Genomic DNA, 22,810 nt, shown 5'->3' on the forward strand with positions numbered 1-22,810 from the left:
GGGTGTTCACATTGGAGTCTCTTTACTCCGCACGAGCACCTGCTTGGCTCCCTTGGTGGAGGTCAATGTGTCTGCCTCACAGAGCCCTCCCATTGGCTCCTGTGTAGGCTTCTTTTACCTTTACTGTACCTCTATCACAGTGGCAATTTAGTTTCAGGGCTAAGAGGTGGTTTCTATCAGCAATTTCCCAGTCAAGCAGTTTTCACTTCTTCACATTTTTAACAGCCCTCCCTTCTCTCTGATGGCCTCTCCACTTCTCTTTTGAGGCCTTATTTCTGACCTTGTTTTCTCTTTAAAAAGATAGTTTAAGATACTTTCCAGAAAATCTTTAAGGCTGTCTCCACATTCCAGTGCCTAGACTGTGCCTGACCAGAAACGTAGGCAAACCGATCTGTCAACTGTCCATCCAGAGGCCACTCACTTTGACAATGCCGGGAGGACCCAGATGTTGAGGAGAAAGCCCTGGGCTCCCACCAGCACACCGTCTCCACGTGCGCCATTTGACTGATAAGAAAACTGACCCAGAAAGGTTGAGCGACTTGCCAGAAATGCACAGGTGGTTAGTGATGGGACTGCAGACCTGGGTGCTTTGCAGTGAACCACATTGTTATTTCTTGTTGACTGGAGGGGCAGAATAGTTGTCTTACCCTGGTCTGCTGCCACGTTTCATACCGGGCATCATAGCAGGGATGGCAATACAGAGGGGATGATTATGGTGCAAGCCTGGGGATGCCCCTTTCCATTCATTCTCTTCCTTTCCTGGCTGTCTGGTGGATCCTAGGACTCTGCCGAAGGGAGTGGAGTACTGAAAATATCAGTAGATGGGAGGAGAGAAGAAACATCATCAGTGCAAGCACAGCTCAGGTTGTTCCTGTGTTGCTCATGATTACAGCAGGATCTAGATTTAAGGTCGCTGAAATCATCGAAATGTAATATTGTCCGTCATATCAGGGACACTGTAAGAAAAAAGGATGTTGGCAGTAATTTGGTATTTGTGGCACAGATAGCTCTCAGTTCACTGCACATCGGCGATTCTTCTTGTGCTTAAGCTGGCTGTGTCCCAGGCTCTTCCTCCGGCAACGGAGGCAGGACAGGAAAGGAGTTCAGGGTGGACACATGTATTTGTGCATACACTCACTCATATGAACATCAGTATCTGAACCAGATGATGTTTCTGGATGGATTCTAACGTGAAGAGAGAGGGTATTTGATTTTTTTTCTCCATTTATTTTGCCGCTTTGTGTGTGACCCTACTCTTCTCACTAACATGCACATCCAAGGAGCATCTTAAAGTACGGTTATTTGTTCATGAACGAGATCTGCTTCCTACCGACTACTGACTAAACTACAATAATCCCAACCGTTGAGTTAGTACTAATTACGTAGTATTTGTATCTCGATAGCCAGTGAGATAAACCAACATTTTTTAGAGTGGTTTTACTATTGGGTTAGATTAGCCTCTGGTCCAACAAATGTCCCTTATTTTGAAAGAAGATAACCAGCAAGTGGCTTTCAGATGGCAAAGTTATAGAGACAGAGTTCCATTTGCTGCAGTGACTCTCAAATGGAATTCCATGAACATCAATAGCCTACCAAAAATGTCTGTTAATTATTTAGTAATGTTTAATACTGTGTGTATATAATATATATAATACTATATAATAATAAGAGTAGTACTTTCCTCTGAAAAGTACTTTTCCCTAAGATATGCTTTGAAATATTTTCAGTTTGCTTTCTCTCTTGATTATTTCAATATTTATATTCATGTATGAATCCAATGAGGGAGAGATTTTGTTGAATCCAAAGAGCCATAAAAAACCTATGGCTAGGTTGACAGTGGTTTAGGTGTCGTCCTCTAGACCATTCTACTGGTTCCTCAAAAGAGCGTACGTGTTTCTGGAATATGGCCCCTTAGTGTTACATTGCTCTCTGTGTGTGTGTATGTTGGGGCTGGCGGATCTTCCAGACACTAGACTTGTCTCCAGAGCTTTCAAGATTGTCTATAAAATACAGGATTGCAAACCGATCTTTTCCTGAGGAAAAAAAAATGAGCACATAGTGCATTTCAAAATCAGATTCACTGTTTTTTGCTCATTTATGCAGTTATCTTTTTTTTTTGTAAATTATAAATTTTAACTATATTTTTTAGGGTAAAGTTAATCAAAAGCTTCTGACCTCAAATAAATTAGAAAAGACATAAAGGAATATTAATAGATGTTCTGGCAAGAAAAAACCGGAAGACATTAACAGTGGTCTGATCTGCACAACATGATAGACATACAGATAGGAGGACAAGTATTGTTGATTAAGAAGCATCTACATGTGTAAGAGCTTGGTCTCTATACTCCAGCTGACTGAGATTCAAATTATTGTCCTGACACCTACGAAGTGTATGACTTTGGGCAAGTTCTGTAAACTCTCTGTGTTTGCTAACATAGAAAGCAAGGATAATTATGCCATTTACCTTTCTGGAAGGGTTGTTTTGAGGATCAAATAATATAATGTATAAAAAGCCTTTATAATAGGGGCGCCTAGGTGGCTCAAGTAAACATCTGACTCTTGATTTTGGCTCAGGTCATGATCTCACGGTTGTGGGATCGAGCCCCACATCAGGCTCCATGATGAGTGTGGAGCCTGCTTGGGATTCTCTCTCTCCCTCTCTCTCTGTGCCTCCCAAGCTTGCTTGTGCTCGCTCACTCTCTCTCTCTCTCTCTCTGTCTCTCTCTCTCTCTCTCTCTCTCTCTCAAAAAATAAATAAGGGAGGTGAGGAGAAGTATTGCCAATTTGCAGAAGAGGAAATGGAAATTCACCGAGGGAACTGATTTGTCCACGAGCACTCAAGTCTCACCACTAAGTGCAAAAGATTGGTACTCACTTCTAGTTTCAGTGTCCATTCTTACCTGCACTGTTTTCAACTATGCTTAGAAAACAAACACAGCTTTCAAAGTATTATCACCTTGTCACATACATCATTTTCACTGTATAAGATCTTTTTGTTGTTAGAATGTTGGTAGAAATGGTATGGCTGAAGGATTACAATCAAGTTTTGTATTTCGCTCTTAAACAATTCAGCATTACCTTCTGCCTCTGTCATCTCATATACAAAAATTAGTGGCTTAGCTCTAATGCTAAGATAACTTTAACCCAGGTAATCATGACTTGATTGGTGCCCTTCAGATGGCTACATTTCTGGGTGGGGTTTCCTCCTCCCTGGTGGAGATCTTGACGCCATGGAACCTCCACAATCCTCCGTAAAGTGGTCCTTGAGGGAGGATATCGTACAGCCTCTCTTCTTACAGTCCACGGTGGGATGACTGCCACCTAGGGGGATGGCAAAAAAGTAAGTGGGTAGGTGTGGAAACCACTCTGTTCTCAAGGTAACGGCCTTTGACCCTTACTTTTTCTTTTCAAAGACTGTGATTGCTTAAAGCTTTCTCTGGTCATCTTAGGAGAACAATAAGCGTTCATCACAGATTGGCTTACATTCATCAGGAATACAGTTTGAGACACAGAAGTACACTTCTGTAAAAATAATGAAAATTGTGAGTTGATCGCAAAATCTTGCCATCCTGAAGTTACTTTTTATTTTTTTTAGATAAAATTCTGTTCCATTTTATTTCATTCCCTACCGTGGCTTTGTCTTCCAAGTTCATTTTAAAAAGAGCTCTGTAAATTTTTCTGAGCCTTGAAACAATCCTTGACATAACATGATGGTTACTTTCTTAATCTTTTGAGATTAAAAATTTTAATTTTGTGAAAGTACTGGTTGTGAACTACAAGTAAGACCACAAGTCCCTCTTTGCAGCACCGCATTTTTGCTTGAGTTTCTATCCTGCTGCGCCTAGAGTCAGGAATCTCCGGTTCCTCTTATGTCAGTCATTGCTGTAGCTCTAAAAGATAGGAGTAAGACATATGTAATGAAATGACACTTTTATTTTTTACTTTTATATTATTTGTCACATACCCATTTTTTTTAATGTTTGTTTATTTCGGAGACAGAGGGAGACAGAGAGTGAGTGGGGGAGGGGCAGAGAGAGAGGGAGACACAGAATCTGAAACAGGCTCCGGGCTCTGAGCTGTCAGCACAGAGCCGGATGTGGGGCTCCAACCCACGAACCATGAGATCATGACCTGAGCCAAAGTTGGACGTTTAACTGAGCCACGCAGGCGCCCCTGTCACATACCCATTTAAGTAGATAGTTAAGAAGTATTCAAAGATAATATTTTGAAAGAGCAATAGCTCATGACATAAAGCATACCATTTCCAACAGTTTTTCACGTTTATATATTTGTAGCAGCAAAGTTCAAGTCCTAAACACCGAGCTGGGCATTAAATGTCCCTAACTCTCACATCTGTTTGTATTCTTCCTGTAGGCAATGCTTTCTTACACTTGCCATCCATTAATTCATTACATGGCGATGTTTTGTATTAATAAATTGTGGAGCGCCTGGGTGGCTCAGTTAGTTGAGCATCTGTCTTCGGCTCAGGTCATGATCTCATGGTTCGTGAGTTCGAGCCCCGCATTGGGCTCTGTGCTGACAGAGCCTGGAACCTGCTTCAGATTCTGTGTCTCCCTCTCTCTGCCCCTCCCCCACTCATACTCTGTCTCTATGTCTCTCAAAAATAAATAAAACATTTAAAATAATACTTGTATTAATAAATTGGACATTATCTTGTGATACAAGTTTTTAAGAAAATACCCAATGGGTTGATATTTTATAATCCATTTTGTTTTGTGGTTTGACACTTAATGTTGTTTTAATCTAATTTACATTTGAAGAAATTAAATGAAGTTTTACAACCATGTATCACATGTTCTTAGAAAGTTCTTGAAAGTAAACGTTGACTTCTCTGGCTATAGCATGATGAATCCTTTTTTTTTTTTTTTTTTTTTTTAACGTTTATTCATTTTTGAGAAAGAAAGAGAGATGGGAGGAGTAGAGAGAAAAGGAGATACAGAACCCAAAGCAGGCTCCAGGCTCCGAGCTGTCAGCACAGAGCCTGGCACGGGGCTCGAACTCACGAACCATGGGGTCATGACCTAAGCTGAGGTTGGAGGCTTAACCAACTGAGCCACCCAGGCACCCCCATGATGAATCCTTTTTAAGTGATTAATTCTAATTGGGAACTAATGGAAACTTCTGTATCACAGAAGTGTAAATATTTTGTATCTATTTGGTTAACACACTACCAAAAGGTAAATTTTAAAAGGGGGAGAAAGGGGGCTCCTGGCTGGCTCAGTAGATAGACCATGCAGCTCTTGGTCTTGGGGTGGTGAGTTCAAGCTCCACGTTGAGTACAGACTTTATTTAATAAAGAATTTTTTTTCTAGGCTGGGGAGGGGGGGAAGACCTGAAAAACAATTCACTAAAAACAGTATAAAGAGAGCCCTTATGGATATGAAAAAATATTCAAACCCATTCATTATTAGAGAAATGCAAATTAAAACAGAACTGAGATGCCGTAGCCAGACAAATCCACATTATTTTTTTTGTGTGAGTGTGATAAGAGCACTTAACACAAGATGTAGCCTCGAAGCAAAATGTTGAGTATGTAACAGAGCACTGTTAACTCTAGGCACTGTACTGCACAGTAGATCTCTAAGACTTGTTCATCTCGTATAATGAAATCTTTGCACCTTTCACTAATGCATCCCTGATTCACACTCCGCCCAGCCATTCTGCGTCTGAATCCACCACTCCACACTCTGCTTCTAAGGATTTGACTAGCGTAGATCTCACTCAGCATAAGATCTTCTAGATTTAACCAGGTTGTGGCAAATGGCATGATTTCCCTCCTTTTTAAAGGAATTTCCATTGTATATCAATGCCCTACTTTCTTTATCCATTCATCTGCTGGTGGACATTTAGATTGCTTCCATGTCTTAGCTATTGTGAATAATGCTTCAGTGGACAGGACAATGCAGATATCTCTTTGAGATTCTGATTTCAATTCCTTTAGATATACTCAGATATAGGATTGCTGGATTTGTGGCACTTCTATTTTTAATTTGTTGAGAAATCTCCATACTGTTTATCATAATGGCTGTAGCAATTTACATTCTCAGCAACAGTATACAAGAGTTCTCCTTTCTCTACATCTTCAACAAAATTTATCTTTTGTGTTTTTTTTTTTAATAATAGCCATCCTGATAGGTGTGAGGTGATAGCTCATTGTAGTTTTGATTTGCATTCGAAAATCAAAGTATGATTAATGATGCTGAGGACTTTTTCATATGGCTGTTGGCCGTTTGTCAATCTTCTTCAGAGAAATGTCCATTCAGGTCTTCGCCCATCCTTTAATCAGATTATTTGGGTTCTCATGCTATTGAGCTGTAGCGTTCTTTATACACTTTGGATATTAACCCTTTATCAGAGAAACTCTTTGCAAATATGTTCTCCCGTTCCATAAGTTGCCTTTTCATTTTGTTGATGGTTTCCTTTGCCATGCAGCAGCTTTTTAGTTTGATATAGTCCTATTTATGTATTTTTGCTTTTGTTGTCTGTGCTTTTGGTGTAATATTCAAGATATCATTGGGTAATAGTCCCTTTTGATCTTTTTTATTCCCATGGCATTGGTTTTAATGCCTTCTCTTTCATTTATGATTTTATTTGCATCGTCTTTTTATTAGCCTAAAGTTTTCTTGGTATTGTTTATCTTTTTAAAAATTTAACTTAGTATCATTGATATCTTCTATTACTTCATATTTTCTATTTCATTTAAGCTCTAATCTTTATTATTTTGTTTTTTTCCTAACTTCAGACTTAGTTATTTTTCTAATTCCTTGAAGTGTGACATGAGGTTGTTATTTGAGATCTTTCTACTTTTTTAATATAGGTGTTTATTGCTGTAAACTTCCTTCTTAGTACTGCTTTTACTGCATCCCATAAATTTTGGTATATAGTGTTTTTATTTTTTGTTTGTCTCAATATATTTTCTATTTCCCTGATGATTTTTTGTTTGACCCAATGGCTGTTCAAGAGTGTCTTGTTTATCTCCATATATTTGTGATTTTTCTGTCTTCCTTTTGTTACTGATTTCTGATCTCCTTCCACTGTTGTAAGAAAAGATACTTGGGGTGATTTCAAAAGTTAAGAATTTTTTTGTGACTTAGTATGGGATCTCTCCTGGGTATTGTTCTGTGTGTACTTGAGAAGAATGTGCAGTCTCTGGCTGGTGGGTAGAATGTTCTTTATATGTTCTTTTAGGTCCATTTGGTCTAAAGTGTTATTCAAGTCTGCTGTTTCCTTATTAATTTTCTGTGTGGAAGAGATCTATTCATTATTGGAAGTGTAGTCTTTAAAGTCTCCGAATATAATTGTATTGCTTTCTATTTCTCCCTTAAGAGTGTCAGTGTTTGTTTTATATATTTAGGTACTCTGAGCTTGGGTGCATATATATTTATAATTATTCTTTCTTGTTAGTAAATTGACTCTTTAATCATTATATAGTGACCCACTTTTTTTCTCTTACGGCAGTTTTTTACTTAAAGTCTGTTTGTTCGATGTAAGTATAACCACCCCTGCTCTTTTGGTTACCATTTGCACGGAATATCTTTTACAATACCTTCACGTTCAGCCTAGGTGTGTCCTTAAATCTAAAGTGTCATAAACATAGAGTTGGATCTTTTTTTTTAAAAAAAAAATTTTTTTTAACGTTTATTTATTTTTGAGACAGAGGGAGACAGAGCATGAACAGGGGAGGGTCAGAGAGAGAGGGAGACACAGAATCTGAAACAGGCTCCAGGCTCTGAGCAGTCAGCACAGAGCCCGACATGGGGCTCGAACTCACATACCGCGAGGTCGTGACCTGAGCTGAAGTCAGACGCTCAACCGACTGAGCCACCCAGGCACCCCGTTTTTTTTATTCATTTATTCAGTCTGTGTCTTTTGATTGGGGAGTTTAATTCATTTACACTTAAAGTAAGTATTCTTAGGTAAGGATTTACCTTTTAATTGGACTCCACACCTTTTAACAGTGGTAACAACTTAAATTTAAAACACTACACTTTTACTTACCCCACTCACACACACCTACGTTATGCCATTGATGGGAGAATTGACCTTCTATACTGTGTATCCATTAACAAATTTTTCTGGTAATAGTCATTATTAAAAATTTTTTTATGGTAAAAACCTTTTGTTAACACCCTTCATACTCATGAGGAGGGTAATAAAAGTTGAATTCAGACAGTTTTTATCCGTAACTGAAACTTACCATCTTGATCAGTTGACATCAGACTTCACATAGCCCAGTTACATTTACAAAACAGAGTAACCAGTCTTTTCAAAGCATGGGATTAGTATAGACTCAAACATTTTGATAGTCTATCCTTGAAGGACTAGGAGAAAAGTATGTTCTAATCGTTTACATGAGGACTCTATGTTCTTTAACTCCCCTTACTATGTATTAAATTTGTAGTTCCCACATTAAAGAAGACCTGAGAACGTATCCCCAAAAGTGTGAGCTTAAAATACAAGACTGCCATATTAAAATTTTTGTTGACATTAGATCTAGCAAAGGCTCTAGGGGAAAAAAAAAGTGCTGACTGTAAATGCCTTCTATTTATGTACATAAGGATTTCTTAGGAAGCTTGATGCTCCATTAAAGGTATTTTTAATTCATTGGGCCAACTTCTAAAATGTATGGCACATTTAAAACCTATACCATAGTTTGCTTCTTTATATAAATCAAATAGACCTAAAGGAAGTAGACACTTCAATCTTTGTATTTCAGTATGAGTTATCTGATTTGGATTTGATTTTTCTTTATAAAACCCACACTCACTCATTAGAGTCATATTTATCTACTTAGCAGTTTAGGGAAGAACTTGGCAATTTTGTGGTTTTTGAGATTATCATTCTCTTAAAGTGCCAGTGTTTTAAAATAGTGTTCTTGTATGCAATTTTACAGGCTTTTGTGGTGGAGTGCTGTTTTGTTATATAATTTTGACTTGGATTCTTTCAATTTGCATTTGTTTGTGTAATTTCAGGAGAAATACTGAACATCTGAGTCCTGGGTGATACTAATAAACTAATAATTGCAGAGGTTTTTTCTTTTAAAAAATACTTTCCTGGGGTTCCTGGGTGGCTCAGTCGGTTGAGTGTCTGACTTTAGCCCAGATCATGACCTCACGGCTTGTGGGTTCAAGCCCCGTGTCAGGCTCTGCCCTGACAGCTCAGAGCCTGGAGCCTGCTTCGGATTCTGTGTTACCCTATCTGCCCCTCCCCCACTCATGCTCTGTCTCTCTCTCTCTGTCTCTCTCTCTCTCTCTGTCTCTCTCTCTCTCTGTCTCTCAAAAATAAACATTAAAAAAATTTTTTTAAATACTTTTCTCTTTTAGATTTTATAGTAGAATTAAAAGTGATTTGTTCACTCCTATTATAGTATTATATTACTATTAGTCTATGTATTTACCTTTACCAGTGAGATTTATATTTTCACATATATTTTTGTTGTTGTTGTTGTTTAATGTTTATTCATTTTTAAGAGACAGAGAGAGACAGTGTGTGAGTGAGGGGCAGAGGGAGAGGGAGACACAGAATCTAAAGCAGGTTCCAGGCTCTGAGCTGTCAGCACATAGCCTGGCATGGGGCTCAAACTCACAAACTGTGAGATCAGGACCTGAACCAAAGTGGGACACTTAACCAACCGAGCCACTCAGACGCCCCAATATTTATTTGTTTATTTGTTTGTTTGTTTGTTTATTTATTTATTTCTTTCTTGAGAGACAGAGCACAAGCCGGGGAGGGGTAGAGAAAGAGAGGGAGAGAGAGAATCCAAAGCAGGCTCCGCACCATCAGTGCAGAATCCAATGCAGGGCTTGAGCTCAAAATGACAAGTTCATGGCCTGAGCTGAAATCAAGAGTAGGACGCTCAACTACCCAGGCACCCCTATATTTTCATATATGTTTGTGTTAATGTTTAGCATCCTTTGTTTCACTTTGGAAGAATGCCCTTTAGCACTTGTCTGTAAAGGCAAGTCTAGTGGTAATGAGCTTTTTCAGCTTTTGTCTGGGTAAGTCTTTACTTGTCCTTCATTTTTAAAGAACAAGTTTGCTGAGTATTCTTGGTTGGCGTGTTTTGTTGTTTTTTTTTTTTTTTTTAGCATTTGTATGTATCTTACCACTCTCACCAAGCCACCAAGATTTCTGCTGAGAAATCTGATAGCTTTGGTGAGGTGGTGGGGGGTGTATATGATGAATTACTTTTCTCTTGCTGCTTTCAAAATTCTCTTTGACTTTTGACAGTTTAGTTATAATGTGTCCTGGTGTGGACTTTTTTAGGTCAAGCAATTTGGTGTCCTTTAGGTTTCATGAATCTGGATGTCCATTTCCCTATCCAGGTTTGGGAGGTTTTCAGCCACTATTTCTTTTCTTTTCTTTTTTTTTTAAATTTTTTTAAATGTTTATTTATTTTTGAGATACAGAGTGCAAGTGGGGGAGGGGCAGAGAGAAAGGGAGACACAGAATCCGAAGCAGGCTCCGGGTTCTGAGCTGTCAGTGCAGAGCCAGACATGGGGCTTGAACCCACAAACTGAGATCATCACTTGAGCCAAAGTCGAACGCTTAACCGATTGAGCCACCCAGGTGCTGCAGCCACCATTTCTTTTAAAAAGGCTTTCTGCCCCTTTCCCTTTCTCTCCTGTCTTTGGGACTCCCATAATATCTATCACTGGTTTATTCAAAGATACCTCATAAATCCTGTAGGCATTCTTCACTTTGTTTGATTCTTTTGTTGTTATTGTTCCTCTGACTGGAGAACTTCAGATTACTTGTCTTCAAGTTCATTGATTTGATTCTTTCTTCTTGATCAACTCTGTTGAAGCTCTCTGTTGAATTTTTCAGTCATTGTTCAGTTCTAAAATATTTGTTTAGTTCTTATGGTTTCTGTCTCTTTGTTGAACTTCTCATTTTTTTAATGTTTTCCTGAATTTATTTAGTTGTTCATCTGTGTTCTCTCGTAGCTCATTGAGCTTCTTTAAGATGATATCTTTGTATTCTTTCAGGCACTTTGCAAATCTCCATGTCTTTAGGATCTGGATCTTTATTTTGTTCTTTTGTTGATATCATGTTTCTTTGATTCTTCATGGTCCTTAAAGACTTGTGTTGGTGTCTGCACATATGAAGAAGCAGCCATCTCTTGTAGTCTCTACAGACTGGCTTCCTCAGGGAAAACCCTTCACTAATCATTCCCATTAAGAGATTCTTGGTGGGCTGGTTGGTAGGGACCATGGGAGATTGGGCCTGCTGCTGGATTCCATGGGCAGGCAGTCTTGGTGCTGTGGTCCATGGTCAGACCACATGGTTTTCAAGAACTTTCTAGAAAGTAAATATTATTTTCACTCAGATAAACAGCAGATTTTTTAAAGTGAATATTGCCATGACCTGAAAGGCACTAGAAAATGCCCAGCTGACTATAAAATAATAAATAGAACATATACAGACTTGTCTTTGTAGTGTTACTGTCTAATTAAGAGGCAGAAATTAAAATTTTCACATATATAGTCATATATACAATGCCAAGACCTGCAAAATTAAAATGCTGGGCATCAGAGAGACTATGGAAGACTAGTTACGACAAAGACCATTGGAGCACCTAATTAACATCAGAGTTAAGAAATCCCTCCCTTTGAAAGTATATTTTAGCTTTACACCTTAGATTTATTTTTTAAAGTACTACAAATAAAAAAGTAGTATTTTTTTAAATGTGAGAAAAAATGTTATGCACAAATTTTAAATAAGCAAATTTGGCATTGAATGAAATAGGAAATCTAAAATAGAATTAAAATGCAAAATGACATTTATCACTTCACTTTAAAAATACATGTTTAATATATAACATTTGAAAATATAAAACAAAAAATCTATTTCATAATTTAAGTATAACTACTTATGAATGTTTTTGTGTATTTCTACTATCGCTTTTTTCTGTGAGTAGACTTATTTTTAAATATGTTACATATCCTATTTTATAGCATTCTACAATTTCACTTTTAATGACATGTTTTCAGGTGGCAGGGTATTTGTGTGTGTTTCTAAGAAGTAATCTAATTTTACATTATTTATTTATCCTTTTATAGGCATTTGCCTGGTGGCCTGATTTATTGGCAGAGCATGCAGAGAAATTTTGGGCTTTATTCACAGTGGATATGGATACTGCACTGGAGGCCCAACCACAAGACTCCTGGGATAGTTTTCCTCTTTTCCAACTACTTAATAATTTCCTCAGAAATGACAGTAAGCACGTGCGTTTTCTTTCGTATATGAAATGGGGAGGGGAAGGTCAATGAAGAGAATGTTGTGTGAGTGAATGTGTATTTATAGAGCTCTCATACTCACTGAACAAGATTGACATTGATAACATTAATGTTTTCTCAGTCTCCCTGACTTTTTCAAGCTGGGTTCTGGGGGAAACCAGTAATATGCCCAGATTTCTCCACTGGCCTCTGAAGTTCCTCTTATTTCTACCCTTCTGCTTTTATCAAGAACTGATAATTATAGGCATCTTCGCTGTACCTTGTGAATCAGAAAATCTTCAGAGGTTAGCATTTCTAAAGCACTTGAGAATACTTGCATCTCTGAAAGACAACTTAGAAATGTGCCATTATTCTAAGAATCATGCTATGTTAAGGCTTCAACTAATATGCATTCTGACAGTTTTGTTTGCCTGAGAGGGATTCACTTCCGTAATGATGGTGTAATATTGCTGTGTGGTATGGGTTGCTCTCTCAGTATTTAGAAATTTAGGAGGATGTAAAGGTCCTCTATTGAGACATTTCTTTCCAATGCAATAACAACTTCTACAACTTTTCTGGTACATGGTCTTCTAGAAGCCAGAACAAACCTAGTTTTACATCAGAACTTCATGGGGACATTTCTTAACACACAGATTCCTAGGCCTTTCTTATGATGATTCTTTTTAAAGTACCCTTAAACCCAAGTTTGGTTACTACTGACGGCCTTTGCTTCAACACTTGCAGTGATCACGGGTCACCAATTACCTGTTCTATCCTGTTCTTCCCATTATAGACCAAGTTGATCTCTGCCGCCCCCTCCCCTCTGCTTCTGACTTGTTCTACGCGATCGATGTAACAGCCTTGTACTATTGTGTGTTTTCTTCTCTGAGCCATTATTGCTAGGTCATTCAGTCCTTTCTCGCATGATAGTGTTTCTGTGCCCATTACCACTCTTACCACCTTCCTCTGCATAGACCTCAGTCCATGTTTCAGTATTGCTCTGGAGTGTGGTGCTGTGAAGAGCACAGTGCTCACAACGTGGCCTGAGTAACCCAGACCCCCAGGAAAGGTGCTGTCCCTCTGCCCTGTCTTTGTGCAGCTCATGCTGCTCTAACTTGCCAAGGAACTCAGTCACCCTGTGATACATTGCAAACTTACTGTAACTTAAAACTCCAGATCCTTTTACTGCCCTCGTTCCAGGACATCACTATTATGTACTTGTAGGCTTAAACTTAAATCCATGTCGTTACATTTATCTTTGTTTTTAAAAAAAATTACGCTTGGGGCACCCAGATGGCTTGGTCAGTTAAGCGTCCGACTCTTGATTTCAGCTCAGGTCATGATCTCACAGTTCATGAGTTTGAGCCCTGGGTCGGGCTCTGCACTGACAGCATGGAACCTGCTTGGGATTCTCTATCCCTCCCTCTCTGCCCCTCCCCTGTTCCTTGTCCCCTCTTTCTCTCTCTCTCTCTCTCTCTCAAACATTTTTAATTTTTTTAACTAAAAAACTTACTCTTTCGGTTTTGTTCCTCACTCTGCTCTGTTACATCTTACTTTTCTTTGTTGTTCATCCTTTTCAGTCTCTGATAAAACTGTTAACTGTTTTGCTGGAGGGGGAAATCCACATTAATATGAAATTGTGTGTAATATTAGACTCCCCATAGACATCAGATTTAGGATGGCAGGTCAAGAACCTCCGTTATAGTAAGAGAGGTGTGATTTTTAGTAATTATTAACATGGACTGTGATGCCAGAGAGATTCACATCTGTCTCTGCCACTTGCAACTTGACCTTTGACAGTAGCTTGACCCCTGTGAACTTTAGGTTCTTCATCTATAAAGGAAGGAAAATAATAGTACATACAGTGTCATTGGTGGTGAGGATTGAACACCATAATAGTGCACATATAGTAGACACAAAATAAATATTATAGGTATTAGTCTGAAAATTTCAGTCTCGACTCTTTCAACTAATTTCATTCTCCTATCCAATTTCACTTCCAAAATATCCTACTAGAAAGCCAAAGAACTAAGCTACATTTCCTAATTCATATTTAACCACAATGTCTACTCTCAGAAGTAGCTAAACCCACATTATCTGTATGTGAATCATTCATTCTGCAAATGATCCCAGCCAGCTTTTAAGTTGTACTTTGGTTCCCTCCTCCCAGCTAGCAGACTTTGAATGACCTTCTTCTTTTCCCAGTCTCTTAGCATCATTTATTTTCTGCTAAGAAACTATAAGTCAGGTTTCATATTATCTTAAGATAATAAACCTGCTGTCAAAAATAAATATATGTATTATTCATTAAGTCCCCAACTGAACATAAATAGTTGTAAGCTTATTTTGAGCATTGCTTTCTCCATTTGTATGAAAAAGTCAAGAATTGACCATATTTAAATTTATTTGGGAGTTCATTCAAAAATGAGGCATTTATTAATGTTCATAGTCAAACAGTAAAGGTGATGAATCACTTAACTTATTCAACATATCAGTATTTATGCATGGAGAAAACAAGTATAGGTTTCTAAGAAATTTGGGGGGGGGGGACCTAAACTGCAAACTCCACTGAATTGGCCTCTTTTAATATTTATTTTTTAAGCTTATGTATTTATTTTGAGACAGAGAGAGAGTGGGGCGGGGGCGGGGGGTTGGGGGCAGAGAGAGAAGGAGAGAGAGAATCCCAAACAGGCTCTAAGCTGTCACCACAGAGTCCATGGAGCTCAATCCCATGAACCATGAGAGCATGACCTGAGCCGAAGTCAAGAGTGGGACCCTCAACTGACTGAGCCACCCAGACATCCCTAGTATTTATTTTTAATAAGAGTTCTTAAATTGCAGGTGTGAATTTATGAGAGTTATATCAAAAAGAACACTAAAACGAAGGGCCTCTCTCCCATGGGGCTGTGTGGGTCCCTTTTCTCTTCAACCAGGGTTGGAGGCCAAGATCAGCTCTCAAGGATCATTGTCGGGGCTGTCATGACCTAATAACCTTATTTTCCTGCCTCAGACATCTGTAGTTGCTGGGAGCTCCCACTTGGTCTATATCAGGCCACAGACACACGAGGGTCTAAAGTGGCAGCACTGGGCAGGAGGCCTCTGGCTCTCCTTAGATACTGCCAGACTCTCATGAGCTGATTGATATTAGCCTGTGTTGTCCCAAAAGTAGCTTGGCCCCCTGCCTGATCCATAGGCAGCACCTAACAAACACACCTAAACAGGGTCTCGTACGGGATTGCGTGGTGCAGGGTGGTGAGAAAGAGCCGTGAGTGGGTGCCGGAGAAGAAAGAGTACCGCGGGCATCAAGGCAAGGAGATCAGACCTGACACTCAGGAGGCCAGTTGCAAATACAAGTCCCGCTTCTAAGCCATTAGCTGCATCGAATTGGACAGCTTGGGCTCCACACAGTTGCACGGGGGGGAGTTTTCTCTGTTGAAGTGCCTACTTCCATCAGCTGACAAAATAATGTTTTAGAAAAGTTTTCAAGTGCTAGCGGTTTTTCTTCACTAACAAAAGTTCTGAAAGCATCTTATTTTGTTCTAAAAGCAATAAACCACTTTCTGTAGAACTAGAAAAATAAAAAGGAACACTAAAGTGAGAATAGCAGAAAGTTAATTTTTAGCCAGACCTGCATATATTTAATTCAAAACAATTGAATTTTAAATTAAAAATTTCCCGTTTTAAACCATTTCTATAACATTGGCTACTATTAAATGCATAAAGTATAGTTTTATGTTGTGTTGTAAATTATTCAACTAAAACATGGAAGCATTTATTACTGATCTCTTTTGAGCACTATCAGTTTTGAGGTAAGTCTAGATCTTGGCTTTGATTTTGCAGTGATTAACAGATTTGAGAAAACATCAATTATTTCAGAGAAAAACAGCTCCTCCATGTAGTGAGGTAAATAGAAAAGTTCCCCAGTGCCATAATTTCCTTTTGGTATTGGGAGCACAGTAGAGTCTGGGGAATTGAAATACAATGCAGTCACTTTCCCCTCAAACTCAGAAGTTACTATCCAAAGCCAAGACCACTGAGTATCTTGATAGTTGGTAAAGTGTACTTTCTTTTTGCTATTAATTCGCTCTTGATAGTAATGAAGAATATTGTTAATAATTATGTGTTTGCTTTACTAATTCCTGAAATATTCAGATGGCGATTTAGTGAACTCAGTTCAAATGTTAAAATATCAACCTACCGCTGCCCCTGTATTGGCCTTTTGGAAAGCTTTAGGAAAACATACAACTTCTATCCTTTTAATCCCCCCTAGAAACAAAGAGCCTTACATCAGTACTATGGCATGACAGTTTTTTCCACATTGACCCAATTAACGTTAGAGTCCAAATTATAATTAATTACAACTTTAACCAGGAGTAAAGGAAACAGATCACTCTGAAATGTCCAGTCTTGGAACAGGAGAGAATTTGCTAAATAACGGTGCTTACTGTTAGCCCACATGTGGTACATAACTAATTATATACTGTAGATTTTAAATGGTCGTGACTTATAATAATGTTGCATGCTTATGTTGGCATTCCCAAAATAAAAATTACTGACACACCTCAAAGTAGTGGAGGTACGGGTTAAAAATTTTACTTCATTTATTTGTGCCTTGAAAACTTGGTAGCCGAGTTGTTTTGCGTTTTTTTAATGAATAATTCAATATGTCCCCACTGGTTGTTTCCCATCTTTCTTAAGGCTTGGATATTTTTTTTTAATGTTTATTTATTTTTGAGACAGATAGAGACAAAGCATGAACAGGGTAGGGTCAGAGAGAGAGGGAGACACAGAATCCGAAACAGGCTCCAGGCTCTGAGCGGTCAGCACAGAGCCCGACGCGGGGCTCGAACTCACGGACTGCGAGATCATGACCTGAGCCGAAGTCGGCTGCCCAACCGACTGAGCCACCCAGGCGCCCCTGCTTGGATATTTTAAAAATAGGTGTTTATCTTTTGGAAAGGGGACAGGATTTTAGACAAAGCTCTCCATTTTCCAGCCTAGGAAAGTAAATCCCTAAGAGGTGATGTGGCCAGGCAGGAGCTGGCCGATGGGAGTCACAGACAGAGGTGAGCAGGAGCCCGCCCCCTTGGTCTCCAGTTCCGTCTTGGCCTGTGCAAACAAAAGCAGATTCTGGGGCATTTACAAAATAATATAATTTTTTAAAGGAAGACAGGAGATTCCATGAAGTTTTGTTTTCACCTCAGAAAATTTTCATAAAGCCCTTGAGTTGTGGGGGCAGAGGAAGAGAGTTGGTCAAAGGGTACAGAATCCGATAAATGGTATATGTTGTCCTATCACGTATGATATGAAACGTCCACAATGAGAATGCCAGGGACTGAACTAATTCGTTGGGGGAAAGATTCAAGACAGCAGATTCAGTTTCTGTTGTAAGGAGGAGAACAATTCTGCCGGGGTCATGCGTCTTTCCGTAGAGTTGGGCATGATTGGGGAAAGTCTTAGCCTTAAGAACCCTTGGAGATGAAATGTAGTTTTCCTCCAGGGAAGAGTATCAGCTGCACCATAATTTTAGCAACTGTCCCCAATCTCCCGCCCCTCACAGACTCACCCACTGATTCCCAGAGCAGGACTGATGATGAAAACAAACTCCGGCTCCTTCATTTCTGTCCAGAAAAGACTGAGCTCCCGCTCGTCCCTCCATCCTACCTCCGTCCACCCTGATCCACTCCCCCTGCCCCAACTAAAGAGATAATTAGGTGGGTAATTACTTTAAATGGTATCTAAGGAAACAATTTTGAGAAAGAGATGTATTAAAGTTGAGGGAAAATAAATGTTTTCATAATGAAGCAATTAGCATGATAGTTAAATGATGCTGTGCGACTCTAACGCTAGTACAAATAGATTCTACCCTTGCGTGCTGTCTGCCACAATTGTCCTGTCGATAATAGATATGGCAAGTGACCGCTTCTGACAAATGAAAGCCATCTGCAAATGGCACAAATCATTTCTTTCAGCACTACTGAAAGGCAAACCCTTAGAGCTAGTCACCTTTTAATCTGTGGATATGTTAGCAAGTGGCAAATGACCATTCTTTTGGGAACTGGTTCCCAAGTGAAAAATACCACGGTGCTTCTTCTTTAATTAACAGCCTTTTCACATTGCTAGCACATTAAAGCCATCCTGAAGAACACCCGTGCTTATATAATCAATGTCACAGCGTCTCTGCCTAAACGAATAATAAATGTTCGGGCTCTGCACTAAGTGAAAACCTATTCTCCAAGACTTTCACCTTCATAAAGATGGGCTCATAAAAATCGAAAAAGGAAAAATTGGAATGTGGTCTCATGAGGATAAAAAGGCTAGTGTTAATAATTAACAAGGAGAGTGAAGTGGAGTCAAATTAGCCATAATAGAGCCCAGAGTGACTGGCAAAGTCACCTCTCATTATCAAAAAACTCATTAAGAAATGAAGAAGTGGAAATCCCGCTGGGTTATTCTCACACTTAGGCTGTATCAGAGATTATTTTTCAGATTTCTTTCAAATGAAGAATGGTTAGGTCACCATATTGTATATTAGGTTAATCTTCAAGCTTTGAAATATGGAGGGCTGACACCTGCGTGTTATCCTGTCTCAAGCACTTAAATGAGCCGTGCATCTGAAATTCACGAATTGGTGTTTATAGATACATCTGTACATACATCTACGAGGCACAATGCAGAAAGGATATGACTTCTAGATGACAACAGGGCTGTGTGCCAGCCTAGTTTTATAGATAGGCACTTTTACAAACGATGAGATGACCACAAAAATGCAAAAATGTATTTAACTCCAGTTTCCAGAGTTGACTTAATGCAAAATTACATGTCAGAATGTGTTCTGCCAGTGTGTAGAGTAAAATAGATGTAAAAGCAAGCAGTCACTAGCCTTTTTTTTTGTAGTTGAGTTCCACAGTGTTGCTCTAGATTCTTTACCACATGTAGACATCTAAAATTTTCAGTCTGATTTTTATATTTTCATATATGAGAACTTAATGCCTGAAAAAAAATAACCTGCTCTAAAATGCCTACGTGTCCCTCACAGTAGATTTGCAGAAAGCTCTGTAACCCCTACGGCCATGAGCATCAAGAAGCCTACACTTGAGGGTTGTTGATCACGTTACAGCCGAACTCAATTGTTTTCATCACCTAGGGCAGGCATTGAGGAACATAATCCCAGCCAGAAAGCTGTATGTAACTGGAATAAAATTACAGACTTCTCCATTTAGATTTTTTTATTAATCTCATAAAAGACAGCATGAGAAGAGCAGGACCATGAGACTTCATTGTCTATGTTTACCCTAAGCCTTGGTTAATGTTTATATCAGGTTTTTTCCTGAATTAATTCTGCAACAAACATGTACTGAATACCTAAAATTTACAAGTCCCAGTCACTTTGCAGAAACCTGGATTAAAAAACAGTCCTGGCCCTTGAAAAGCTTATCTTCTAGTAGAGCATATGGACATATATGCCTTACTGACTATAATGCAATAGATTGTAGAAATAGAACTCAATTATGTGTACTGTACTATGGCATCTTTAATTATAGTTTTAAACTTGGATTTGTTGGATTTGGGGTTGCTGTCCAAAATATAGGAAACATAACACCAGTGCTATCGCTTCGTAGGTAGGTTAGGCAGATGCGTAGGTAGGTTAGGCAGATGCGTAGGTAGGTAGGTAGATAGATAATTTTTAACAAGTGCACCAAGGGGAAAGGAAGAATTGGATGTGGTTTTAGGAGGTTGTTATGCTCGTAATTGTCCAAATTAAATATTACCAAACTATATAGATTTACTTATTAAGCTTTTAATTAAAAGGAAAATAAAACCCAGTGAGTTTCCTATTCTACTTAAACTTCGAAGGGACACTCTCAGAGTTTCCTTTAGGCAGTGGATATTTATTGGTATTTATTCAGTAAACACACATTTATGTAGTGCCTATTTAATGTGCCAGATTCTTGGCTGGTGCTATTCCTAGATCTCAGGGGATTTTTTTTGTTGTTGTTTCGCTGTGTGTATTTTCTTCCTTGTACATCATTCTGTTTTAGGCTGAAATCTTCCTGACTTTTCTCCTGAAGCCCTTGTTCAGATTTCAGTGATCTTCATTGTATACATTTGTCAACTTATGTCTTAGTCTCCTGGGTTTTCACTGCAGGATCCATACAGTTTGTAGTCCCTTGAATAATTGTTGTTTTATGGCAAAGTCTTGTTTTTATTGTGGTCAGTGCTGTTTATTTTGCTGGTCATGAATTACTAGTTTCCTTCTCAAATGGCTATTTAGAATTTTAGGAGAAGTCATTCACCCTAGTAATCCATTACTGCTGACTAATTGGAAGGGGGTGGTACAGTATAAAATTGGATTAAATGGGCTCAGGAGTCACCAGCATATTTTTACCCTAAAAAGAATACAGGAACTCTTTTATCTGCTTACTCTTCACTTGTCCAGTGATTACTATCTCAGCAATTGTTATTAATTGGATCATAATTTATATTCTTAGATGAAATCTTACTATTAAAAGCCTATGACAAGTACTTTTGTAAATGTAAGGCTCTTTTTGGTATGTAAATAATCAACATAAATTTATTAATTATTGGGATGCTCAAAATAATTGGGCACATCCGCATCCCTAGTTTACCTTTTATTTAAGCCTTTTGCTTCCTTTTTGCCATTTCTAATTGTACTGTTCAGCTAGATGTCATTGATGCTTCATTATTTTCTGACAAGGTGGTATTTGGAAACATGGAATCTTTGAGGGGAAAATGATTATTTAACAAAGTAGATGCTGGGTCCTCCACTTACGTTCTCGTAACCACTATTTTAGACTCCTTCCAAGCAGTCCTTTCTGCTTCCACACCTCGGATATAATGTCAGAAGCATTCTTGGAGGAGGCCACATTGAGGAGTTGCCTCTTGGAATAAGCTGTTAGAAGGGATGCCCTGCAGAGGCTTGATCTGGACAGGTGGCAGCCCCAAATCGCAGCCTACCCTTACTAAACCGTATGGAGAAGATAGAAGCACTCATTCTGATGCCTGGGGCTCCATAGTAAGAGGGCGTTTGATGGTGTCTGATAGGAGTGGAATGCAAACTGGCATATGGGCAACTGAGAAAAAGAGCATGCATTTACATACACAAGTACAGTGTCCTGTGTGTTTCTCTAGTCTTGCCTTTTGACCCGAAGCTTTCGCTTTTCTTTCTTGCTCCTTCTGCATTTTTTCTGTATTTCTTTTCTTCTCTCTCTTCCTCCTTCTCTCCATCCCTCCCTTCTCCACCACGCGCCCCCCCCCCACCTTTCCTGAGTCTAATTACCAAAGAAATAATACTGCCAATTGCCAGTTTTCTAAAACTTTGGAAAATGGGTCTATAATTTGATTTTTAAAAAATAAAAAGGAACACCCTGAGGCAACATGAGCAGACTTTTGGCCAGAAGTAAGCATTTGTGACAGGTCTTAAGAAATAGAGAAAACCTCCCTTTTCTCCTAATCTTCAGGATGTGTTAGTTTGCTACCAAGAGTCATGACTGAACAGAAAAAATACTCCTCTTGCCGCATTCATTAAGATGAGAGACATAAAATAGCCACATTCATATCCAGTAGAATTTTTAGTAGTCTGGTCTTAGACATCTGGACTACCCTATTTTAAATAAGATATTCAAGGACACGTGAGTAGCTCAGGTTTAGCTTCTGATTTCAGCTCAGGTCATGATCTCACGGTTTGTGAGTTTGAGCCCCACATCAGGCTCTGTGCTGGCAGCACAGAGCCAGCTTTGGAGCCTCTCTTTCCCTCTCTCTCTCTTTGCACCTCCCCTGTGCTTTCACTCTCTCTCAAAAATAAATAAACATTAAAAAAATAGGATATTCATACCAATAGTATTTAATACCATATATTCTATATAAAATTTGAAGAGCTATACAGGCTTCAATAAGTTCTTAGATAGTTTCCTGAATAACAGTGTACTCATCTTAATGTATCCAAGTAATTATTCACTCAACAAACATCTGAACAATTGCTTGGAGCCATGTACTTTGCTAGATACTAAGAATACAGACATGGTTCCTGCCTCAAGGACCCTACACCCTTGTGGGGGAGATTAGAAATGGCAGTAGGTACAGAAGTATGATATGGACCACCGTGGAAGTCTGTACAAAGTAGTGAGTAAACGGGGGGAACCTGTAACTGGGCAAGGGGACAGCAGAGCAAAGCATTTCCAGAAAGGTTTGGAGGAGTTAATTATAGACTTGAACTGACCATGCAAATCATTATGGCTGGATCACAGCAAATATGAGGGTCAGGCAACAGAGATGAGCCAGAGAAGTCATTTTAACGTATGGCATGGATGGCCTTCATGTCATGCAAAGACTTTTAGAGTTTGTTGTTGATGATCCACTAAAGGTTTACAGTCTTTAGGAAGGACATTACTAGTTTTATATATTTGCAAGCCCCTCTGCTTGAGATTTGATTGACAAAGAGAAAATATGGATCCTGGAGACCAGGAAAGAGATTACTGCACTAGGCAAGGCAGGAGGTAAGAAGGCTGGAGGAAGTAGGGCAACAGCAGTGACGATAAAGAGAGGGAGGG

At 39.0% G+C, this 22,810-nt stretch overlaps 1 protein-coding gene, 1 long non-coding RNA gene and 1 other non-coding gene across 17 annotated transcripts in view; all 3 read left to right on the top strand.

The window, feature by feature from the left end:
- CADPS2 (calcium dependent secretion activator 2) overlaps positions 1-22,810 on the top strand; it is a 535,106-nt gene that overhangs the window by 443,026 nt on the left and 69,270 nt on the right. For all 15 annotated transcript variants that reach the window (XM_053218157.1, XM_053218160.1, XM_053218152.1 and 12 more), the window contains one exon: positions 12,084-12,240. In XM_053218157.1, the coding sequence (XP_053074132.1) occupies positions 12,084-12,240 (157 nt within the window). The remainder of the gene's footprint in view (positions 1-12,083; positions 12,241-22,810) is intronic.
- LOC128314730 (uncharacterized) lies at positions 4,907-9,284 on the top strand. The gene is made up of 2 exons (XR_008296688.1): positions 4,907-7,619; positions 7,851-9,284. It is a non-coding gene; the product is annotated as an uncharacterized LOC128314730 (long non-coding RNA).
- Positions 15,126-15,255, top strand: LOC113604275 (small Cajal body-specific RNA 20). The gene has a single exon (XR_003426150.1). It is a non-coding gene; the product is annotated as a small Cajal body-specific RNA 20 (non-coding RNA).

This window comes from Acinonyx jubatus, chromosome A2 (genome assembly GCF_027475565.1).
Source record: "Acinonyx jubatus isolate Ajub_Pintada_27869175 chromosome A2, VMU_Ajub_asm_v1.0, whole genome shotgun sequence".
Taxonomy (NCBI): Eukaryota; Metazoa; Chordata; class Mammalia; order Carnivora; family Felidae; genus Acinonyx; species Acinonyx jubatus.